Source organism: Strigops habroptila, chromosome 11 (genome assembly GCF_004027225.2).
Source record: "Strigops habroptila isolate Jane chromosome 11, bStrHab1.2.pri, whole genome shotgun sequence".
Lineage (NCBI taxonomy): Eukaryota > Metazoa > Chordata > Aves > Psittaciformes > Psittacidae > Strigops > Strigops habroptila.
Window position 1 is genome coordinate 20,730,132 of NC_046360.1, and position 21,812 is coordinate 20,751,943.

Here is a 21,812-nt window from a genome sequence, read left to right on the forward strand (position 1 = left end):
CAGGCAGGAGCCAACCAGCACACCCCATGCCTGTGACATCACACAGCACTCAGCCAACAGGTGTGCCCCCTCTGCATGAGGTCACAGGCTGCCCGATGAGCTCAGAGAGCCTTTGGGAGAGCACCCAGCCCAGCCAGGGGCTCCCACAGTTACATCTCACCCACATCCCTCCCGTAGCTAATGAGAGGTGGTGATAATTAAAGCTGGTGGGAACAGCAGAAGTCAGTGGGAGGGGACAGGCTGCAGCCCAGAGGCCACCCTGAGGGGCTCAGCAGCCGCAGGTGCCTGTGTCCTGCTGCCACCCTGCAGCCTCCCACTCCCAGGATCAGGCTGGGGGCAGAGGAAGGACCCGCAGGACTCCTGGCTGCAGCAGGAGCAGAGGGGCTGCTCCCTCCAGCCCCACAGGAGATGGAGAGACCAACATCAGGCTCCAGTGCAGCTGCAGGAGATAGGGCCTCTGCCCCTTCCAAGCCCAAGGAACAAGGACACCGCAGTCACTGCTGTCATATGTAGCACCAGGCATAGGGGGTGAACTGTGTAACACAAGGAGGAAAATAGCCCAAAATCATCCCGAGCAAGAGTAAAAAGGCTCCATGTCTGGGCAGGGGGAAGGTATAAGGCAATAAAACAGAGCAGAAACACAGCAGGAGCAAGTTCTAAAAGTGCGAAGGACATGGAAAGTTGGAGCATGCTGGATGAAAGATCAGGACTGACACTATGTCCAGCAGGGGGGTGGGGGTGGTGCAGAATAAAACAAAACAAAAAAAAACCACCAACCCCCCCCCCAAAAAAAAAAAACCTACACACAAAAAAAAAAAAACAAAACCAGACAAACACAAAAAACCAAACTGGTTTTGGTGGTTTGGGGTTTTTGGGGTTTGCTTTTTTTTTTTTTTTCCCCCAAAACCCCGGAGATTCAAAACATCCACCTTCAACTGGACAGGGGGTTGAGCAGGTGCCAGCAGCAGCCCCAGCACATGCAGTGCCTGGGCCCCAATCACCCCACTTGATCAAGTCCCCCAGGCTTGTTGCCCAGACCTCTGAATCCTCCCTTTGTGGTCCTTCAGGGTCTTCCCTATCCCCTGTTTTCCAGCAGCCAGCCCCACTGCTGCAGGGAAGACACAGCAGCTGCTCTGCGGGTCTTTGCTGCATTCACTGCTCCAGAGCCTGGCATCACTTTTATCACAGCTTCACCCCACCACAGCCCTTCCTTCCAGAAGGGGCCTGTCCCAAGAGCTGGCACCAAAGGTTTCAGCACATCCATCACCCCGCACTCAGCCCTCCACGCCAAGAGCTGCAATAGGAAGGAAGATGATCAGAAGCCAGTTGTGTTAACTAGTGCATGGTGTTATATTTTATTCCCTAAAGGCATGGGTTTAGGCAGTCCAGGTACTGCAGGTTCCAGCCTGAAGCAGCTGAAAACAGCAAACACTATGGATTTGTACAGTGCAAGGTGCTGCACCAAGTCTGTTCCTTGCAGCTTGCACAGCCCTGCTTCAGCCGTGCGGTGAGAGGGGATCTCCAAGCTGAGGAGCCCCAGACAGGTTCAGCCGTATCTGTCTCCCCCCTCCCCTCAAGAGAGGTGTTCTTCAGCACGTCTTTAGGCTGTTCCACACCCTCAGAGCACTAGGCAAAGCAGTCAGAAAAGAACAAAACACCTCTACAATCTCATTAAAAAAAAATATAGAAATTCATAAACTAGCTTCACTCCAACACATACCACGAAGAGAGGTCACATCAGCACGCCCATCTCCCCATTCCCAAGCAGGGCAGGGAGTCACCCCAACACCCCTCTCCCCGGGTCAGCAATTTCAGTACCAAGTCTGCAAAAACACAGTGGACTTCATAGCCCAAACCAGAACACACCCCAGGGTGGGCTGTGGGGACCCCAACCCTCACAGGCCCACAGGAGAGGGAAGTTTAATTTGATGATGCCTATACACAGCCACCCTGCAGCAATGCAGGCCAGCACTGTTCCTCCCCTTGCCCACTTCTTCCTCCTGGGAACTTTATTGGAACTATTTACCCCCTGAATAGAGCGAGTCTAGGTCCCTGCTCCCACCCCAGACCGACATCCCAGATATCCTTCCCACACCTCTAGCTTGCGGCTGCATCCAAGAAGAGCAGTTCCACCTGGTGTCAGAAAGCCCAACAGCAGCAGCAACTGCAGAGCTCTGAGCAGGCCAGAAGATGAGAAAACCCTGTGTTTATTCTGCATGAAAATAGGAGGAAGAAGGGGTAAAATGAGGGGGGTAAATCAGTCCAAGCACTAGCCAGAGGCTTGGTCTCCTGTTGGCTTGCTGCAAGGCCAGCTGCTTACTGCAGGGCAGCTTGTCTCCCCCACCACACAGAGCATAGGTGCTTTGTAAATCATAGCCACTCACAGAGCAGTGGTTGCCCATTGCTTCGTGCCAGGCTCTGGGCAAGCATGCTCTATGCTATGGCCACCCTGGCCAGCCGCTCCCAGGGGCTCTCACTGCAGGAAACCGTCCAGTCTGGCTTGGCTGCTGCTGGACGTAGATGTGGAAGGAGCCGCAGACGCCGGCCTTGAGACTTTCTTCTTGCTCCTCACTGCCAATGGGCGGATTTCTGCCAGGTTTGTCTGGAGGTAGAACTGTCAAGGAAAGTACAGACCAATGCCCTGGAGACAAAAGTGATCCAATACCAGCTGCAGATGGACCTGAACCAGACCTGGGACCCAGCCATACATTGGCACCCTCAGAAAGATGCCCTGCAGGAGACGTTGGTCTTTGCCGCCTATTCAGAGCAGCAGAGCTCAGGCATGCTCCTGCCCCATGAGTCAAGGAACACTTCCCACTTCTATGCTACCCCCTTGGTACACAAGAGGGTGTTTAAGTGTATCTATCAGAGCTTCAAGACCTACCCTGCATGTCAGAGCCAGGACACTGTGCAGGGAAAGGCACAGCAACTACAGCCCGCAGCTTCCCAAGGCAGAGCAAGCCCGAGGGAAGAGCAGCTTCCCCACCACAGGGTGAGCTCAGCCCAGCCTCTCCTCACCTGCTGCAGGGCTGCCCACTGGGACAGGCACAGCAGGGCAGCAGCATCCCACAGGAATAGAGGGGCTGGAGGGCAGGCAGCCAGGAAGGGGCTGTGCTCAGAGATCCCAAGGGCACAGGCAGTCCCTGCAAGCTGTACCAATTTCAGGCTGCTCCACTCCTCTGAATACGCCACCTCTGATAATGCTCTCGGCAAGTTCAGATCCTTGATGCCTTTTCTGAGCTCAGACTTGTTCAGTCAGATGGAGAGAAATCTGATGGTTCCTTGAGGGTCCTAGCCCATTTTTTGTTGGCTGGGGGACAGGACTCCCAGAGATGAGCTGAGGCCAAAGAGCATGGACAGAGGAGAGGTCCCGCAGCATCACTACTGCCTTGCGAGCTGCAGGAAAGGATACAGGCTGTATGAACTTTGTTCTGCCTCCCATGCCATCATAACCCGTCCTAACCTAGGAGAGAGAAAGAAAGGAGTCTGGAGCAGCAGCACAGACTTGGCTACCTCTCCTCACACTGGTTATGTGAAAGGGGGAGCCTTGCAGGCTGCAGCTTCTGGGGAGGGGTTACAAGCAGCTGGAAACACTCAGTACTGATGCTAAGCCCTCAGCTTCATTAAAAGGCAGACCCAAGGGTATTAGTAAAGTTTGGGTATCTTGGGGACTTTCTGCAGCACACTGAGACTGCCAAGCAACAGCTTAGGATCTTGTCACTGGGACTTAGTAATACAAGGAAAACACCCAAAGCTCCAAGGAGGTGGAGGAATGGGGTGCAGAGAGCCATTTAGTCTGCTGCCAGGAAGGGAAGGAGCATCTGTCATCCCTGGAGCTCTGCAGGACTGGGAAGTAGCCAGGTCACACTCCAAGATTTATTTTCCACACACTGTTTGTGGCAAAGTAAAAGCCTCCTTTGCTTCCTCCTGCAGGGTCACTTGAGGACAGAGGCGTGCAGTGCCAGCCCTTGACACGCTCACCAACTGGACAGTCATACTTACAATGCCCACATTCCTGTGTGGACCCAGCAAGCTACCCGAAGGTGGCTTCTTGGAGAGAACAGAGTTCCTGATGAATGCTGGCAACAGTCCTTTAAGAGCATCATCCTCCGGATCATCTGCCCAGTTCTGTCCCACGAAACAATGAGAAAAGCCCTTTAACCAGCATGATCTGCTGAATTTAGCCCACAAACAGGGAGCACTAATAACGCGGCCAGCTACTTAGGATAACAGTTACTGCTGTAGCACGTCCGGCCAAAGAACAGTAGCTTCAAACCTCCCACCGTGGCTCATATGGAACAGTGCCTGGGACACAGCACCCAGCAACCCAGGGAGAACAGCCCCCTTCACTGACCCCACAGCCCCATGTTGTGTTTGCCAAGCACATCTGAGTCAGGGTAATCAGCAAGAAGCATGTAGGTCCCCATCCTCCCTCTCCTGCCCAATTCCAGGAGGCCTGAGGCAGCATTTCTAAGAGACTGGCAAGCAGAGCACTTTGAAGCATGTACAGTGGTTCTACAGATGGGCTGATCTGTGGTGACAGCATCTCCTACATGGAGAAAATGGGTCCTTTATCCTACGCTTATTAACAGCGGAATCAAAGAAATGATACAGAAAAATCAAGATTAGTCCTTTTACCTCCACTGTTTCCTTCAGAACTTTCTTCGCTAGATTTACCACGGGAGGCCTGCAAGAAGCCCAAGGAGCAAATCAGCAGAGATTTATTGTTCAAGTGGAGCTGGCAAGGACAGACAAGGCCAAGCAAATTATGACAAAACTTGCAGCACGACATCAGGCAGCTGGAGAGCTATCTGATCTCACACAGCAACTTCCAAAGAAGCGAGACTTTGATCTCCTTCAGAAGCAGAAAGAGGAGGGAAAACTCACGGCTTTTTATCCAGCTTCTGCCTTTTCGCAGGGCTGCAGAGAGAACTGCAGGGCTGATGTTCAGGGGTATCGACATCAAAAGAAGCATCCAGATTGATCTCCTCGCTGTGGGCCGGGCGGTGGAGCTTCGGGTGCCGCAGTTCCACAGGAGCAGGGCTGCAAGGCCATGCAAAGTGTCAGCCAGAGGCCACCGCCTGCCACCAGCAGATGAGAGGAGACAGAGCTGCACGATTGAGCTGAGGCAGCAGTGGGACCAGGATCACAGCCCCCTTCTGCTTACCAGCCAAAGAAAGGACAATCTGAATCCCTGAGCTTACAGCCAGGGTCCCAAATTACTGTTCACCCCCAAATGGCCTGTGCTGTAACAGCAGCACCCAGAGCACAGGGTGTACCCTGGCACACCAGTGCTGTGTGTACAACCCAGCTTGCTGTACTGGGGCAATAGCACAGGCTCTTTGCAAGAAAGGGCTTGATAAATATGCAAGAGATGCCATTTTTCAGGCTAGGTTCCTCTGACCGGCCAAGATTTCCAGTCCCCATACACCAGGACATGCTCACTGAAAGGCCACCTCTGAGGCAACCACAAGAGCAGCTTTAGGGATATTTCTCTGGAAGGACATAATGATAAAGAGTCTGTCAAAACCTAGCCCATTCTTCCATCCCATCCTGACCCAAACCCTCTGAAACACACACCTTTTCCCATGGTAAACCAGACACCACCTTGTCAGCAACAAGAAAAAACCCACAAACTAGGATACAATAAGCAAAAGGTCCATGCTGCTGTGATGCCTGCCAGACTAATACATCTCTGCTCCCACAGCTAGTTAAACTGTCAGCTCTTACTTTGGACCTGACATCTCAATCTGTAGCCTGTATCTAAGGATGCACTTCACTAACCTTTCAAAGACGAGCCGACTGAGTGTCTCTCTGGTTACGGATGGCACCTTCAGAGTATCCTGCAGGATGTCTATCTTCTTCTTCAAGCTCTGAAGGGAAAAAGGAAAGCAGACAATGAGATGAGGAATGATTTAGTAGCAGATACTTTTCCCCTTCCCATAAATCAGCATCAGGTGGAGACCAGAGGTGGGCAAATAAGAGAGGCAAGATGTGCTGGGTAACAGTCACTGAGGAAAAGCCAGCATAACTCCTGGCTTTGCAGCTGCAGGCCATGGCCAGCTGCCAGTTACTGCAGGCCAAGGAATAACATTCTCACCAGGATCTCCTTGTCCGCATTCTTCAGATCCTTCTGGGTGCTTTTTAACTCTTCCTCTGTCTTCTCCAACTCTAAAACTGTTTTCTGCAGCTGCAGAATAAACCCCCCCAAACAGCAGAGCACTGGTTACAACACTTGGATGAGGGAGACCGCAGATCCCCTGCGAGAGCAGCATGCTCTGCAGCACATCCTACTTTCCCCTGCTTAAGGGCTCAGTTTTCTTGTGCCAGTCTGACCAACCTCTCCTGTATCAGAGCAACCAAATACCTAACCATTTCCTCAAGCTGCCTGCAGAGGGATCTCCAGGGCTGCTCGCCCAACACAAACCTTCCTATAGTATTTCCTGAGCATTTAGGCCTGATGGCGACAGCTTTTCCCTGCTCTAACACTTGGTGGCTGCATTCTGAATTCCTGCAGGACTGTGGACACACCAAAACACAGGAATTACAAACCACAGGCTGGAGGACGGTTGTGCATCAGCGATACTGGCACATGGACAAGCCTGATTCAACAGGGAAACATGCCAGGAGCAGGGATTGGGAAGTGGACTGCCACATCAGAGACGTTGTGGGTTCAGGAGTCTGGGCCAGCCCACAAGTGTGGGTACAGTCAGCTCTCTGTCAGCCAAGCCAAGCCCCGAGTGCACTGACTCGCATCCTCTTGACCCAAGCTGGTGACTGCAGCTTGGCACCGACTCCACCAGAAGCAGCTTGATTCCAGCAGCAGCACCTCATGTAGGAGGTTAACTCGCTTGGAGAGCAGCACAGCTATCTGAGGACTTCCTTCTCCACTTCAGGGGACAACAGCTATGGCTGAGTAACAAAAACAGGCCAAATCCACCCACAGTCTCTCACTTTGTGAGCTTGCACATGGGGATGCCCCAGGGAACATAGAGCAAAGCCACACACACACACACACACACACACACACACACTTCTCATGGGGACTTGCTACCAAAACTGACAAAGCAATTCCCAACATAAGCTAACAAAGCCCAGCCAGACCTGGAGCAGGGGGAGCACAGCAACAGGGGCACATTAGCAGCTCCAAGCTCTGCACCAGGCCAGGGCCAACCCAGGCAGGCTCTGTGCAGAGGTATCTCCATGCCCTCACTTTGGGAACCTCACCTGCCTGGGAACAGCATCATGCAGAAGCCCTGGCCTGGTTTAGTCGGCTGAAGGCACAAGGCTGTGGTTGTGCCAAGCCAGGACTAAGCCCTGCGCAACTGGTGCTGCCTCCAAACCCCTGCCCATCTTTCCTATGAGCCCAGTTCTGCAGCAGGAGGGGCTGGCAGCTGAGAGCTCGGCAGCATGGCAGGATGAAGCGCTGCTTCCAGAGCCCAGTGGGAGCAGCGGAGCACCTGCATGCTGCTGCCTTCCAGCCCAGGCTCCCTGCCAAATTCTGGCTGGCTCTGCACACACTGCCCCACCAGCGTCCCCAGAGACTGACAGCCCAGGAGCTGCTCACTCACCAGTGTCACACCCTGCTCCAGAAACCCCAGCCTGACACTTCCACACCACCGGTACCACTCAAGCAGTGCTCAGTGTGGGAGGAGGTCACTGCAGAGGGCTTGGGCCAGTTATTGACAGGGATCTACAGGCCAGGTGTCACCCTCAGGACTCACATCCTCCCTTTACCTTGCTATTGACAGAAAATAGCTCCTTCTTCAGCTTCTCCGACATCTCACTAGACATCTTCCGAGCCTCCTTCAAGTTTTCATATTCCCTACAAAGATACCAGAAGAGGCATTCTGTTTGTGAGAAGACTGAGCTAGAATTTCTCAAGAGGCAAGCCAAGACCCTTAATTTGAAGCTCTGAAACTGCAGAGCCACCAGAGAAAACCCAGGGGACACAAAGGCCTTTAGGGAACAGAACCAAGTGTACCAAGACTGACCAACAGTGAGTCAACCATTCCAGTACACCATGGGGAAGACAAAAGCTGCATGGGATACCATGCCTGAGAACAGGGCCTGAACAGATTTCACCAGCAAAATGGAAGCCAACTCCAGAGACATTTCTGTTGCCAGTGGAAAAGACAGACAGACAACAGAGCAGCCTCCATGCTGGCAGCAAAGAGGGGACTTTGCTTTAAGTGACTTTTCAGAGACTTCGCACTCTTGGCCATGCACATTCATTCCCAATTACACCACAGGGACACTTGCCTCATTACAGCTTTGTATCAAAGCTGCAATTATTCAGCTGCCATCAGAACGGACCCAAAAAAAGCTGTAGTTTTGCCCAGCAGGACCAGATGGATTTCCAGGTAGGGGAGGGCAGCACTGCAGATCCTCCTTACTGGAGAGCAATCGAGGCACAGCTGCACAGTGCAGTGCAGCAGAGGGTACAGCCCAGCACCGCTCATCCACTCATTTCCCCCCAGGCAGGAGAGGGAAACGGAAGGAATAATAATAATCACCTTATAGGTGCACTGACAACTCTGGAGACAGTTCCCATGGTGACGCACATGTCACTACAGTGACAGTGGGAACAGTTCAGTGTGACAGGCTCCAATCTAGGTCCCCAGGATCTGTCAGTCAACACCCAGTGGAGGCCCAAATAGGCAGCAAGAGCCCTAAATTGCTCATGTGCCTGCTGGTACTTGGCAGAGGGTTGTCCCATGGCACATCCAGGACAGCATGAGCCAAGTGCCAAGCCCACAGCACCTACTTTTTCAGTGAGACACAGTAGATCGCGAGCTGCTCCACTGCTGCCTGCCCAACTCCCATCTCTCTGATCATCTCCTCCACTTCGGGGCGCTGGCTGTGAAGCAACAGCTCGATGCTGCACAAAAGAAATAAAGTCCCCTCAGCTCATGAGTCACAAACAGCTGGGAGAGAGACTGAAGCCCTGCTTCCCCCCAGGGGGCTGGTGCAGCCTAAGCTCCTGCTGCAGGCACTCTGGATGTCATGGGGGAAGAGGCATAACTGCCCCACCACAAGCAGAGCTTTTTGCTAGGGAAGAAGAGCCCTACGTAGACAAACTAGAGAATGGGCATCTGTACATACAGATAATGCACATGGAGCTGATGTCTCAGCTCTGGGGCCCTATAGCCCTGAGGCTGACTGCAGTCCTGGGCTGGGATTCTGTCCCTCCTGAAACTGGAAACACAGCAGGGGCAAGGGCACAGACAGACCTGCTACAATGCACCAGTTTCCAACCTCACGGGGTAAGATGAACCAGCATGTGGAGGCTGCAGCAGGCAGAGCAGGACCCTCCCCTCCCTCCCAGCGAAGGGGAGAGGCATGCAGCGCCCCAGCAAGGCCCAGGCAGAGCTGGGATCTCACCGCTCCATGGTCTTCAGCTTGTTTCGCAGGCGGCGGGCCTCCTCCTTTGAACTTCTGTTATCCTCCTGCTGCTGCTCCAGGAATTTCATCTGCTTCTGCAGAGAAGCAAGCGCACACAGACCGTTAGGAAGGCTCCAGGGATTGTTAGAGAAACATCCTGGCTTATGCGCACTGCGGGCAGCTGGGAGCGTACATTGGCTCTTAATGCTATCACCACCTCAGCAGCCCAGGATTATGGAGAGGTTAGCTCCCTCCCCGCTGCACCCCCAGCTCTGCTCCTCGCAAGTGCTGCAGGGTTTCAGTGCTCATCACGAGACGAATCTGGTGCTGAAACCACACCATAGCCACTGTTCTGCTGGAAGCATCTGTGGGGCTGTGCAGTACCCTGTACGCAGTGACAATTTGTTTGTCAAAAGCAAAACCACAGCAAGCAAACCTTGCTATTGCTTTCTCCTCCGTGCACAGCTGATCCCTTTATTCCGCCTCCCAATTCTCCTTCTATTAGCTGCTCAGAGCATAAACAGGAAATGCTGAGTGCATCTCTTCTGGGAGACTTCAGCCAAACCAGACACCCACCCGGGGAACTTCTCTCACCTGCCTGGAGAGGCTGTAAGCCCACTGCAGGCATCACCTTGCCAGGCTCTCCAGTAGCAGGCAGCAGTAACAGAGAACCTCAGTTCAGCACAGATCTGCGGTGTGGACAGGGGGAAGCTGGCCTGGATTAGCACTGTTCCAGCGCATCCACATTGTCTAGGTTTGTGTGTGCCTGGGCACCTCGCACAGTGCCTGCAAAGGGCTCTGGGCTTGGTTTCAGCACAGTGCTGACTCCAGGGAGAGGCCTGGCAGAAGACCATCGCCTTGTAGAGCTCCCTTCCACACAGAAGTTAAGGGATTTTTATCTGCTTCCTGCCACAGAAACGAAACAGCTGTGAAACTGCTGGGACTTTACAGAGGGACAGTGTTGCAGGCTCCCGTGTTACCCTTGCTAAGGCAGAGCCCATCTTTGGCTCTCCCTAACCAGAGCTCTCTACACTTCAGATCCACGAAGCAATGTTTTGTGCCAGGTTGGAGCAGTCCCCAGTCCCAGACATGCCTGAAAGGGCAGCAAACTCCGACACAAAGGTTCAGCAGCACCAGACAATGCTAGCAGAAGACAGGAATGGTTTGCAGCCTGTGGGCTTGACCCTGCGCCATGGCTAGTTAAATCTGTATTTTCACTGCAGAAGTTTAGTGCTTTAATCTTTAATGATGCAGTATAAGACAGTGCTTGGCATTCAGCTGGAAACTCTGTACACCACAGAAAAGATACCTCCAGGTCCCTAATCCTTCTGTCCTGCCCAGCTTCCCTTAAAGGACTTAAGCACACACAGAGGGTTCTGCAACAGGCAAGATAACCACAGAGCATCCTCTGAGGTGCCAAGGCAGGCAAGCCAAGCACAGAGATGTTGAGTTGAGCAGCAAACACCAGATTCCACTGTCAGTTGTTTCTGCAGGAGTAGGGAGGATCAGAAGTATCCTGCCACTGGTATGCCCAGGATCCCATGAGCATCTCTGGCATGGCCCTTTACAGGGGCTGCCTTTACACCCAAGCAGACTCAATATAACCCCATGGTCAGGCAAAAAACCAGTTGTGCTGGCTCACAGCAAGGCATATCTGGCATCAGTTCCTTCCTATATCTGTCCTTCTGCCCTGTGACAGCCCCACACTGCTGGTGTCAGGCAGACCTCCAGGGCTAGTTCCTCCCAGAGGAGCCCAGCTGCAGATGACATACAGCAAGGCAACCCAGCAACATCATCTACAAGCTCTCCCTGGACCACTTGGCCTCGCAGGTGAAGGAACATTATGCAGTTCAGGCTATTGGGCAGAGATCCAAGCAGCAGAGATCTAGGGAAGCGCAGCCAACCCCTCCAGTGCCTTTCAGCCCGCAGCTCACAACCCCACATGCCTGAACCCCATCTTTCTGTGACAGTCATGTCCTCTTCACACAGCAGTGCCCATCCCAGCCAGGTAAAGCTGCTCCACTCGCTACAAGACACCAACAAAGCAGCTCCTGCTCTTCCACTTGCTGTTTACGCACAGTACATGACTACACACTGAGTCACTGCACGCTGAAACACAACAGGAATATCTGATCCCTGGACTTCACACATTACTAGCCTAACTAAAGGAAAGCCCTGGCAACAGAACACAAACAGGAGAGTTAGCTGGATCAAATCCCACTCAGCTGAAGCTTGCAACTCCCCCTCCGTATATTTCAGTTTGATTTCTCCTCCAATCAAACCAAGAAACTAATTTTCCTTGAATCCCGCCTGGCCTAAACCCATTCCAGGAGAACATTCTACCGCGGGGAGCCAGTGTTTCAGCAATGGGGCGCTGGGGCCAGTTCCCACACTCGGTTCGTGCTGCTACCTTTATGATCAGCGCTGCCACCTCATTAGCAAGGCTCAGCCAGCATCCCTCAGGCTGGGCTGGCATCTCTCCCCCACCACGGCCACCAGCACACAGCCACTTGTACACAGACCACAGGCTTGGCTTTTACACCTCTGAATCACCCCCGGGTGGAGCACACGCAGGACCTCGAGACCAGCAGCACCACTCACTTTGGATTAATAAAGCCAAAATGAAAACCAGCTCCGCTGCCTTCTGGTCATTCAGAGATCAAGAAACAGGCATCTCAAGGCAGCAGATCCAAAATCCCACCAGCACAATCCCTTTATTAGCAGGGCCTGCAGAGATCTTCAACAAAATTAACACTGACTGTGCGCTGGTTAGAGCTGAAGTCCTGCCGGGGAGAGGAAAGGTACCTTGAGAGAGGAGCACAGCATCTCTGTCTCTCCCAGCACCTTCTGGAGCGACTCTATTGTGGCATTGCGCACATCCAGAGTGTCCCTCAGCCCATCCACAACTGCCTGGCATTCCCGCTTTTCTTTCTCTGGAAAAGAAAAAAGAAAAAGGTCATGGCCTGGAAACCCAGACCTCAGCTGCCCCACAGCAGCAGGAGCACAACAAAGACACTGCTTGCGGTCTCAGGCTCCAGGCTGCTAGGAGGTGGCTGTTCCTGTACAGACACATTTCCCTAAGTGCTGTCTGCACCCAGGTCTATACTGAGCGCTTGCTTCTCCCACTGCCAGCAGGCTTCAAGATTTTCTTTACTAAAGATAAAAAATTCCCTTTAATAGCTTTCCAGTGCTAGCCTCCCTAGCATTAAGCTGCTGCATCTTAACTCTTGCATGCTCTCAAAGCCAGGCTAGCACAAGGAAAACCTTTCTCTCTGGCTGCACTGAGCTGTCACAGAGGTGGAGACCACAGTCCCGAGCCCATCCTCCCCACATGGAGTCTTCTGTACCAGGAAGCCCTTTCTTGGGCTGTCAAGCAGCTGCGTGCAGCGATCCACCACACTGCTGCATCACCACGCTGCTGCGCCTACGTCAAAGGGGAAGAGGTAGTAAAGCAGAGCTCTGCTGGGCACTGGGGACTTCACAGGACATGCCACAGCTCAAGTAGATTCCCCAGAATGACCACATTTTGCGAGGCACAACCTCTGAGATCTGCTGTCCCTCCCCACAGAGGCAACCCAGGAATGAAGCACATGCCTCTGGCCACAAGAGAGAAGGTGGTGGAAAGCACCACCAGAATTCAATTTGTTTTATTGAGGCAAGGGAAGAACATCACAAAAAGCAATAACCACCATCAGAAGCTGACAGACCTAAGTAGGGAGCAGCCAGCATTGCTGGAAAGCTTGGAGCAGTTGGGCAGTGAGGGAAAGCAGGAACCTCCTGTCTAACCCTGCTGAGAGCAGGGTAAACCATTCAGGTCAGCATCTTCTGCCTTTGCTCAAACTGCCCATGGCTCCAGCTTGACAGTAGTGGGAAGCCAATCAGTGCCTTTCCAAAAAGGCTTTTTCTCCTTGCAAGCAATCCAGTTTCAAATTGTGCCATCACATCCCATGGAAGCATGACCTGCAGAGCAAGCTTCATTGCTCGATCCAACAGTAAAAGAGCCACATGGCACTGGGAAGGAATAGAGGAACCTATCCCAGCAGAAGCACAGAGCTGCCATGGGAAACATTTGTTTCTTAGCAAGACCTTTTCTCTCAGTTGATGTGAATAACCCTTCCTCACCAGAGGCAGCACAGCCTGGAGACACCCCCCTTCATTTCTGCAGGGACTCCACATCCACCAAAAGAGCTGGGGCTTCCCCCTCCTCCGTTCCCAGCTGCCCAGAGGCAGATGGCAGGAATCGAACCTCCCCGTGCTGCAGGAATGAGCTTCCAGCTCATTCAGAGTGCCTCCCACAGCGCCTGCTGGGTCTGCTCGGAGCTCAGCACCTCCAGAGCCATTTGCAAGCTGATCAGTGACTGGCAATTACACAGCTCCTCTACAGCGCGCAGCACAGAGCACATCTTTAAAGTGAAGAATTTATACACAAGAACCACCAGAGAGCAGAGTGCCCGCAGCAAAAGAGGCAGGAGGTGGGAAGGAGCTTCTCATTTCCAATATGAAAAGAGAATGGGACCGGGAATGTCAAATCCAACCTCTACTTACCAGAAGCCGAGAAGATGAGCAGGCCTTCGAGCAGTTTTTCTTGAATAACATCCTAGCAAGAATCCCAGACACCTTCCCCAGAAGATCTGGCTCTCTACCAAGTCACTAAACTCAACCAAGCTGGCAAGAGAACAGGCCTCAGAATAGAGACTTGCAGACCATCCAAATCTGCTCTCAGGCTAAGGACTGAATCCTCAATCTACTGGCTATTCATGTCTGTCTCGTGCACGCAGGGAAGGGAGAGGAAAGACGACTCTTGTGGCGTGGGTGAGCCCCCAGCATTCTTTAAAGAGCTTTTTTTTCCCCCCTTCTGCTAGTGTGTCTTTGGATTTCTGTCACTCAGAGTGACATTTTCCTTTTGCTGCTCATGACTCATGTTCTGATGACAAGCTGCCTACAGACGATGCTTAAAACCCATCGACAAGTCTCCAGGGCTTTTGCTTTTCCTGCCTCCCTCAAACATCCTCTAAAATTAAAGATGGGAAAATGGAAGCGCACACACTGAACTCCGTCTGCTCTTCACGCAACACATGTGGCACTGCAACAGCCAAACACATCCAAAGCCTTCCCACTGCTGCTTTTGGGCAGCTAGATCTGTTGGAGGGAACAAGGCTTTGCCATGTGCAGCTGTGAGTTTCCCAGTGAGCAAACCAAGGGTTTTGCTTTCAGCAAGCCTGCTCCAGATATAGCTGTGCTGCAATTCAGTACCTTGTGATCAGGAAGAGGAGCAAGAAAAGCGCATATATGTCTCCAAGCTTGCAGAGAGCTCCCCAGTTACAGCAGAGCTGGGCCAGGCTTTGGCCTCTGGCTCTGTGAAACAAGCTTTGTCCAGCTTTAGATGGTCTCACCTTTAGAAAAAGCAGCCTGAACTGTGCCCTGAGCTTCAGGGAGGGTGGGCTCTGCTCAGAGGTTCCTTCAGGCCTCAGGAAGCTGCCTAGCACAGGCAGAGCCCAGGACCTGCTGATCATGGGCTGCTGGCCCCCATAGGTGGCTGGAACTCACCTTTCACAGACAGCTCAGCCTTCACCTTGTCCAGTTCATTCTGAAACACAGATTGAAAAACAGAAAACCTGATTAGGAAAGAGGAGCTTTCACCAGATCCTAAAGGGACCTGAGAGTTTTCTCGGCAGGACAGCTGCACCAGCCAGGTGCTAAGAAGGGAACGCGCTAGCAGCAAGCACCAAGTTACAAGCAAGTACTATCACAGGGAACGCAAAGAGCACCTCCAACTGGCATCCTTCAGGGGGAGAAGAGAAGATCGCAGTTTCATCTTAGCCTTGTCAACCTTGTGTTTCTCACACTGTCAGTCATCTTGTTTTAGCTGAATAACTTTGGAAGGCTCTCAGGGAAACACAGGAAATCAGACAGGAGCAATTATTATAATGTTTTACCTAAACAAGGCAATAAGGCAGGGATGTTGCCAGACTAACTGGATTGAGAGTTGCTCTGAACTGAAGCGAACTTGAATCAGGTGCAGGTGGGAGACAGGAGGGTATGCCCAAACACCCGAGAAAGTCACCCAGCACACAATCCAAAGGCACCAGCCAGCATTCTGACCAACACTGAAGTCTCTGCAGTTCAGGATGCTGATATGAGCTAACAGCTCAGTTGAATGGCCACAAACAGATCACCCATAAACCAATCCATACCATAGCAATCTGAGGGTGCATAATGTTTCCTGGGTGCCACAAGGCTCTAAGGAACATCAAATGCTTCTAACGTCTTTATTAAGGATCAGAAAGAGGCAGCAAATGCCCCATAGCTTAAGTTATAGAGAGAGGATTTATGAACGCTGGCAAATAGTCAAATAAAAAGGAGAGGTTATAAAGAGAGGCTATCTATATATAATATTAAAAAAGGGGAAAAAACCAGAGTGAGGGAGACACAAATATATACAGGAAAGAGTCAACAGAAGATGACTTAAAAAGCTGTGTTAGGGAACTGCAGAGGAAAGCACATAACAAGTCAGGCAGGAACTGCAGTGGAATAAAACCACAATAAAATGCCAACACAGTACTGAAGCAGAGCACACAAATCTGTGCAACCCGGAATGCTACATGCAAATCTGAGCTGAGAATAGCACTGCCAGTGACCACGGATCTGACGGGACCAGAGTGAAGCTCTGCTACCAACAGCAAAGGCAGGAAAGAGAATATGGGATGCAAAGCTTGGCAAGCAGGAGGGACTAAATGCAAAGCTTAGCAGAGCTGACTTGGTTTTGACCCTGGGGGGACAACATCTGGAGGGCTGACATGGAATTAGCTCTGCTGCAGAAGCTATTCTGGAGTAGCTTCCTCAGAGTCCTATTCAGTAACGATTAGTGAGCTCACAAGATGTGCTAATTAGCATGATAGCAAAGAAATCCCAGGCTACTGCAGGCAGCTATGTAACATTACCTCATTCATCAACTTAATCCAAAATCCCTCATCCTCATCCTCCGCCACAGCTCCTAAAGGCTGCTCCCAATTTTCACTCCTCTGATAGAAGCTCTCCTCTCTCCGCCAGCCCGAGTTACAAGACCACATTTTCCCAAGATCAAATGAATATATCCTGATCACAAACAGACAGCTGTCTCCCAGGTTTCTAGCCTCTCCAGCAGGTTTACAGGAATTCTCCTCCTCTTGCCTCCTCTTCACCTAGCTGAACAAGCCAAAATCTCCTAGTCTCCTTTGAAAGAAAGGCTTTCTGCTCCCCAAATCACGAGCAACTGGAAGTATCAGGTTCCAGATGGTCTCACCACAGTGCTACACCCAAAAACTCACACTTTTCCCACTCTGGAAACAGCCACATGGAGACTGTTCTAATCACCAAGGACCATCTTTAAAAGCAACACAGGGTGAAGCTGGGCTCACCACCCAGAAACGCTTGGCCATGTCGCAGCATTCAGCCTGTGCTCTGCAGGTAATCCAGGGAACCACGTTCCCTCCAGTGTTTCAGTAGAAACTGATGCTGGTGGTGGGAAGCAAAGCATCCCTGGCACCACTTCTTCAGAGCCCCAAGACAAGAAGACCACCAGAGCTAACATTCTGCTTCCTAGCACACTGAAGCACACTGCCTTGCACCAGTCCAACCTTTCCATGGCAGGAGGCCAAATGCTCATTTCAGGACATCTGCAGGCTGCAGAGATACAGCTCCTGTTGATTTCAGAGCAAAGTACCACTCTATGCCCAGGCTCTTGGAGGGACAGGCAGCGGTTGGCAACAAACCCTGCGTTTGGGGGCTTTTTCAGGTGAAATCACTTCTGGCTGAGGATGTCACCAATTCTTAGCCTCTGAAGAGCCTGGGGATGGCCCACTATGTGTTTGCTTTGCTGAACTGCTGCCCTGCCCAGAATCAGATACCCCATCACAGAGAGAACTCCAGCCTAGATGAACATTAAATCCAATCCCACCCCTGATGGTCACTCATGTTCTTTAGGTGCTCCATATCCTTCAGAAACAAGGCAGCACACATGAAATGTGTAACTAACAAGCATCAGCCCAGCAGCAAGCTGAATCAGTGCATGAGGCAGTAAACACCCATACAAGCTAACTATGCTAATCTACACCAAAAATATTTGGTTCTTCGCCTTTAGATAGTGACCTCAGCACTCATTAGGAAAGCTGCACACTCGGGGCCAGATGCTGCTCTGACAGCCACACAGCAAACTGTGTAGGAGCATGATGAGTTACCATCAAGCTTGTTGTGCAGGGGTGGCTGCACAGTCCTGCCTTTGAGCATGGGAGCAGTTCTTCAGCACAGCCTGCCTGGAGGAGCCCATCTTAGATCCTGGGGTGGGGGTGAGAGGGAAAAGAAAGCTTTTCTAGGGCAATTTTCTCCAGTCAACCCATTTCTGAGTCACTCATCTATTTACACTCATGAGAGCAGATCGGAACATGTACTAAAGGCAATGTTTATCTGCTCCGAGCCATTGCTTTGCTTCTAGGGAACACAGCTTCAAGTGCCCAGAGATGCATCTTCATTTCCTCAGCACACGCACTTCAGCCTGCAGTTCCTCTATTAGTGATCTTGGAGAACGACAGCGCTGCTGACATTATAGTCTGGCTGGCTCTATTTTAAAAACATACGATATACATATAGCATTGTCATGGCAACTGCTAATTATGGTAATTGCTGCACATGCTGATTCTAAACATGAGAGGGTACAAGCATCCCATTATACCAAGGTCAACCAGTTATTTTTTTGGAACAGATAACTCCAAGACATAAGGAGCCCTGCTTCATCCACGCTAAACAAAGGAGGAGAACGTGGAACAGCCACTCTGCATTCATCCCTCCTCACCCTCAGCTCTCTACACCTAACAGTGGAGCTTAGAGAACACCACCCAGCACCCCAGCTCCAGCCAGGATCCTCCCCAGGGACCAGCCTCAGCATTGTCACCACTGCTGGTGCAGCTTCACGCAGTCCCTTTCCTAATATCTCTTGGGGAACCTTGACTCTCACCACCCTGCCCCACTTCCTTTCAGTCTGTGCAAACAAACCCACCTGCACACAAGTGAGGAGGGGGCGCTTCCTCTAATGAAGGGGTTAGCAGGCTCACACAGAACTGAGCCACAGACACCAGCAGCGATTCATTGCACTTGGGATTTTCCTTCTCCTGCCTTCTGGAAGAGCTCTGTAGCCTCATCCCCAAGGCTTTGACACACCAAGGGAGAAGCAGCAGTTGGATGTTTGTTTGAAGCTGCTTTGGGAGGTTTCCAGGTAAGGTGAGAACCAGAAGGAAGAGCAGTGAAGTAGAGGAGGCTTCACAAGTTCTGTTCAGGGCGAACTCTTAAACCATCATACGGAGACTTCCTTACAACAGAGCTGAGACTGGGTGAGCACCAAGAGGGAGAACAGAGACAGGCAGGAGACACTGATGTGCTTCAGGTCTGAAACACGAGCACAGCACTGCAAGCACCAGCTCAGGAAGCAGCTGCTGGCAGAGGATGGGCAGCTCAGACCATGCTGAAGCATCACACAACAGATCCACACAGTCAAATTACCTGCAAGGTCTCTGCATCCAGCGTTGCCTGCTCCTCCAGGGCAACATCAAAAAACAGCTTATGGATGATGTGTTTTCTGCCGACCTAAACACAGGAGACAGAAGAGGCTGATGGGCACAGATACAGAAACAACAGATATGGAAGACAGATGGAGGGGGAGAAGGTACCGTCTTGTCACAAGGCCATGAAAGACAAGTCAGATCACGTGCTCAACACCGTTAGTGACGATGCTCTGCTTTGGCTCATCAGCACAGCAGCAGACCCCCCCCCCTCAGTTTTGTGAGCGCGACTCCAGCCAAGCTCCTGAGCTGCAGCAGAAAGATTCAGGCATTTCTGAATCAAGCGCAGTCTGTTCTCTGGCAGCCAAGGCCCAAGCAGCTGACGCTGAGCTAACATGATGCCAAATCCTAAGACAGAAGTACGTGATGCTTTCTGCAGGCAGAAGGTGCTGTAATTGAATTTGATAGCTCTCCACACCTCCCCCATGCAGTTACAGCTTTGTGTTTTAAGTATTATATACAGTCATGACACCAGCTAATTGCATGGTTACTGCTACATGAGATGTTATTTCGCGATAACTCCATGGTAACCCAGAGATGTAAGAGGCAGTGAAGAACAGAGGGAATCAACAAGTCAGGGAAGGAACAAGGGCCAAGACCTTGAGAGGAAGAAAGAAGCGTGAACACAGAACAATCCCGAGCTGCAGCTGGCTGAAAACCCACATCTGAGTGTGCAGCAACATCTCCTGCAGCTGCTACACACCAAGACCTACTGGCAGCATCAAGGCTGGTGACATGAAGGACTTCAAAGAAGTTCAGGTCCCAATTAAGCCACTGGATCCTCAAGCCTTGGCTTCCTATCTCAGAAGCAGAGCACATCCTTCCTTCACATCCCTCCTTCCCTCTCCAGCCTTTGCTTTGCTCAACAAAGAGCTAAGTGCTGCAAAGCACCTTAATTACAAAGACCATATGCAGCAGAATGGGCTGCTTACCTGATGGCAAGGGGCAGGGTACTTCAGAAACACAAGTCAGATTAACCTGGCCTGATTAACCCCTTCCAGCCCTTTCTATCATTATGCCAGTACTTACTCAGCCTAAATAAAAGCTATGAAAACCCAGAGACCCTTTCTGGAGAAGCTACAATAGGGACAGCAGCAGGGCACCCTCAGACAACCCCTCTGATCAGAAAGGTTGCTGAAGCCTTTGAGGAGAGCCAGAAGTGACAGTAAACACTGTGCTTCATACCCTAAGCCTCTTCCTTATATCACCCCTGGCCTAGGCCACAGCTCCTTGAGGCCATTTGCAGAGTGTTGTGCCATAGAGAGATGTACACAGGCGGTGGTTTTACCTGGATTCTGCACTGCGGGCAGGTCCGGCTGGGTGCTGTGTCAAACCACTGGATGAGGCTGAGAAAGGAAAAGAAAACACCTGGTAAATCCTTAAACCCCAGGAGCACCGCCCCCAGAGCCCCCCGGCTCACCAGAAGACAGCAGGATGCACCTCCTTTTTACAGCTAAAGACAGAAACGCAAACATTTAGTCCAGAGGTGCAGCTAACGAGAACACTGTGTTCCGGCACAAGCACCCCACCTTCACCTCCAGGACAATTCCCAGCTGAATTTAGTGTGTGAGCTTATCTTTGCCAGGGCAGAGTCTTTACAGAGCTCAGATCTCCCTGGGAGAGAGCCTTTGGATAACCATAGCTTTGCAAGAGCAAATGGATTCCCACGAAGAACAGCGCAGGAGCTACCATATCAGGATACGACAGCCGAGATGCCCAGCACGGTCAGCTCCAAAGGGTGCTGCTGACACCAAACACACATTTGTAGGGTGATGGAGACTGGGCCGCTCTGCTCCGAGACGATGAACACAGACCTGTCAGGCTCTCCAGGAGAGCTGCGAGTGCATTTTGCAACCAAGGAGTCACATCACACTCAGAAGGGTTTATTTTTGGAGCACGGTAACAATCTGGAGCTGGCAGGTTTCCTTTGGAAGCTCTCCCTCCTCCGCTGGCTGTTCGAGGAGAGCAAGCCCGAGCTGTGCCACTGGTCAAGAGGTGGCCGTCCGCAGGCCGGTTAGCTAGCCAGGAAAGCAAACTCCCGCTCCCTCCCCGCACACAGCGTTTATTTCTGCAAGAGAACCGCTTCTTCCGACACAAGCGCTTCCAGAACACCTCCGGCAGGAGCACGGAACCGCCCGGGAGGCTCCGCTCCGCCTCCAGCACAGCTCCCTGCACACAAACACCCTGCGCAGAGCGACCTGCCAGCTCCGCAGCGGGGAGACCGCGGGCTGGCGGCACCGCCGGGGCTGCGGCCGCTGCAAAGCGGAATCACCGCCGCTACAGCTGCTGCCCATCAGAGCAACGGCAACCGGGGCGAGAAAGGGAGCCGCCGGTACCGGCACCGCGGTGGGACCGGAACATACACCCCCCACACACCCTCTCCCTCAGAGTTCCGCGGCGGGCAGGCGCTCACCAGGCGCAGTGGAACGTGTGGCCGCAGGGCACGGCCGCCACGTCGCGCTCGTTGTCGAAGAAGTCGGAGCAGATGGTGCAGTGTGCGCGGATGGGCATAGCGGGGCCGGGCGCGGCGGCCCCGGCGGGACACCAACCCGCAGCCCCAGCAGCCGCGCGGTACCCCGCCGTTCAAATACGGCCGCGCACCCACCACTTCCGGCCCGGCGCGGACGTGACTTCACGGGGCGAGCGCAGAAGCTGCGGGGCGGAGCCTCGACGGGGCGGGGCGTGTCCTGCGGGCCGCGCCCCCGGGTCTCTGCGCCCGCCGCGCCCGTGTGCGCTGGAGCCTGACGCGGGGGGGGGCCGGGAGAAGCCGCCCCGCAGCCGTTACTTGTCCCGTCCCGCTGCCGGCACCCCGCGCCCCACAGAGAGACAGTGCAGGCG

General features: G+C 52.5%; 1 protein-coding gene across 3 annotated transcripts; it reads right to left on the reverse strand.

Annotated features, from left to right (window-relative positions):
- Positions 1–1,326: 1,326 nt before the first annotated feature.
- TRAIP (TRAF interacting protein) lies at positions 1,327–21,580 on the reverse strand. Of its 3 annotated transcripts, XR_003993876.1 has the most exons (17): positions 21,388–21,577; positions 20,263–20,320; positions 18,916–18,999; positions 14,932–14,971; positions 12,190–12,317; positions 9,385–9,479; positions 8,768–8,881; positions 7,738–7,825; positions 6,101–6,190; positions 5,785–5,873; positions 4,888–5,043; positions 4,639–4,687; positions 4,355–4,549; positions 4,003–4,128; positions 3,413–3,463; positions 2,096–2,602; positions 1,327–1,626 (listed from the first exon to the last, which is right to left on the reverse strand). XR_003993876.1 is itself a non-coding variant. In XM_030502262.1 (16 exons), exons 1-16 carry the CDS (start codon positions 21,483–21,485, stop codon positions 2,474–2,476), a joined length of 1,590 nt encoding a protein of 529 aa, XP_030358122.1. In that variant the 5' UTR covers positions 21,486–21,577; the 3' UTR covers positions 1,327–2,473. The 3 variants fall into 3 exon arrangements, 2 of the variants coding, with proteins under 2 accessions (XP_030358122.1, XP_030358123.1); XM_030502262.1 differs by having other exon boundaries at positions 1,327–2,602; XM_030502263.2 differs by lacking the exon at positions 4,355–4,549 and having other exon boundaries at positions 1,327–2,602; positions 21,388–21,580.
- Between the last annotated feature and the right edge of the window lie 232 nt (positions 21,581–21,812).

Bases quoted from the DNA above. Each gene is read 5' to 3' on its own strand.
- TRAIP (XM_030502262.1), bottom strand. From the start codon at position 21,485: ATGCCCATCCGCGCACACTGCACCATCTGCTCCGACTTCTTCGACAAC. The intron at 20,321-21,387 runs GTGAGCGCCTGC...TTCCTTTCTCAG, and splicing joins CACACGTTCCACTGCGCCTG to CCTCATCCAGTGGTTTGACA. The intron at 12,318-14,931 runs GTGAGTTCCAGC...TTTCTTTTCCAG, and splicing joins GGCTGAGCTGTCTGTGAAAG to AGAAAGAAAAGCGGGAATGC.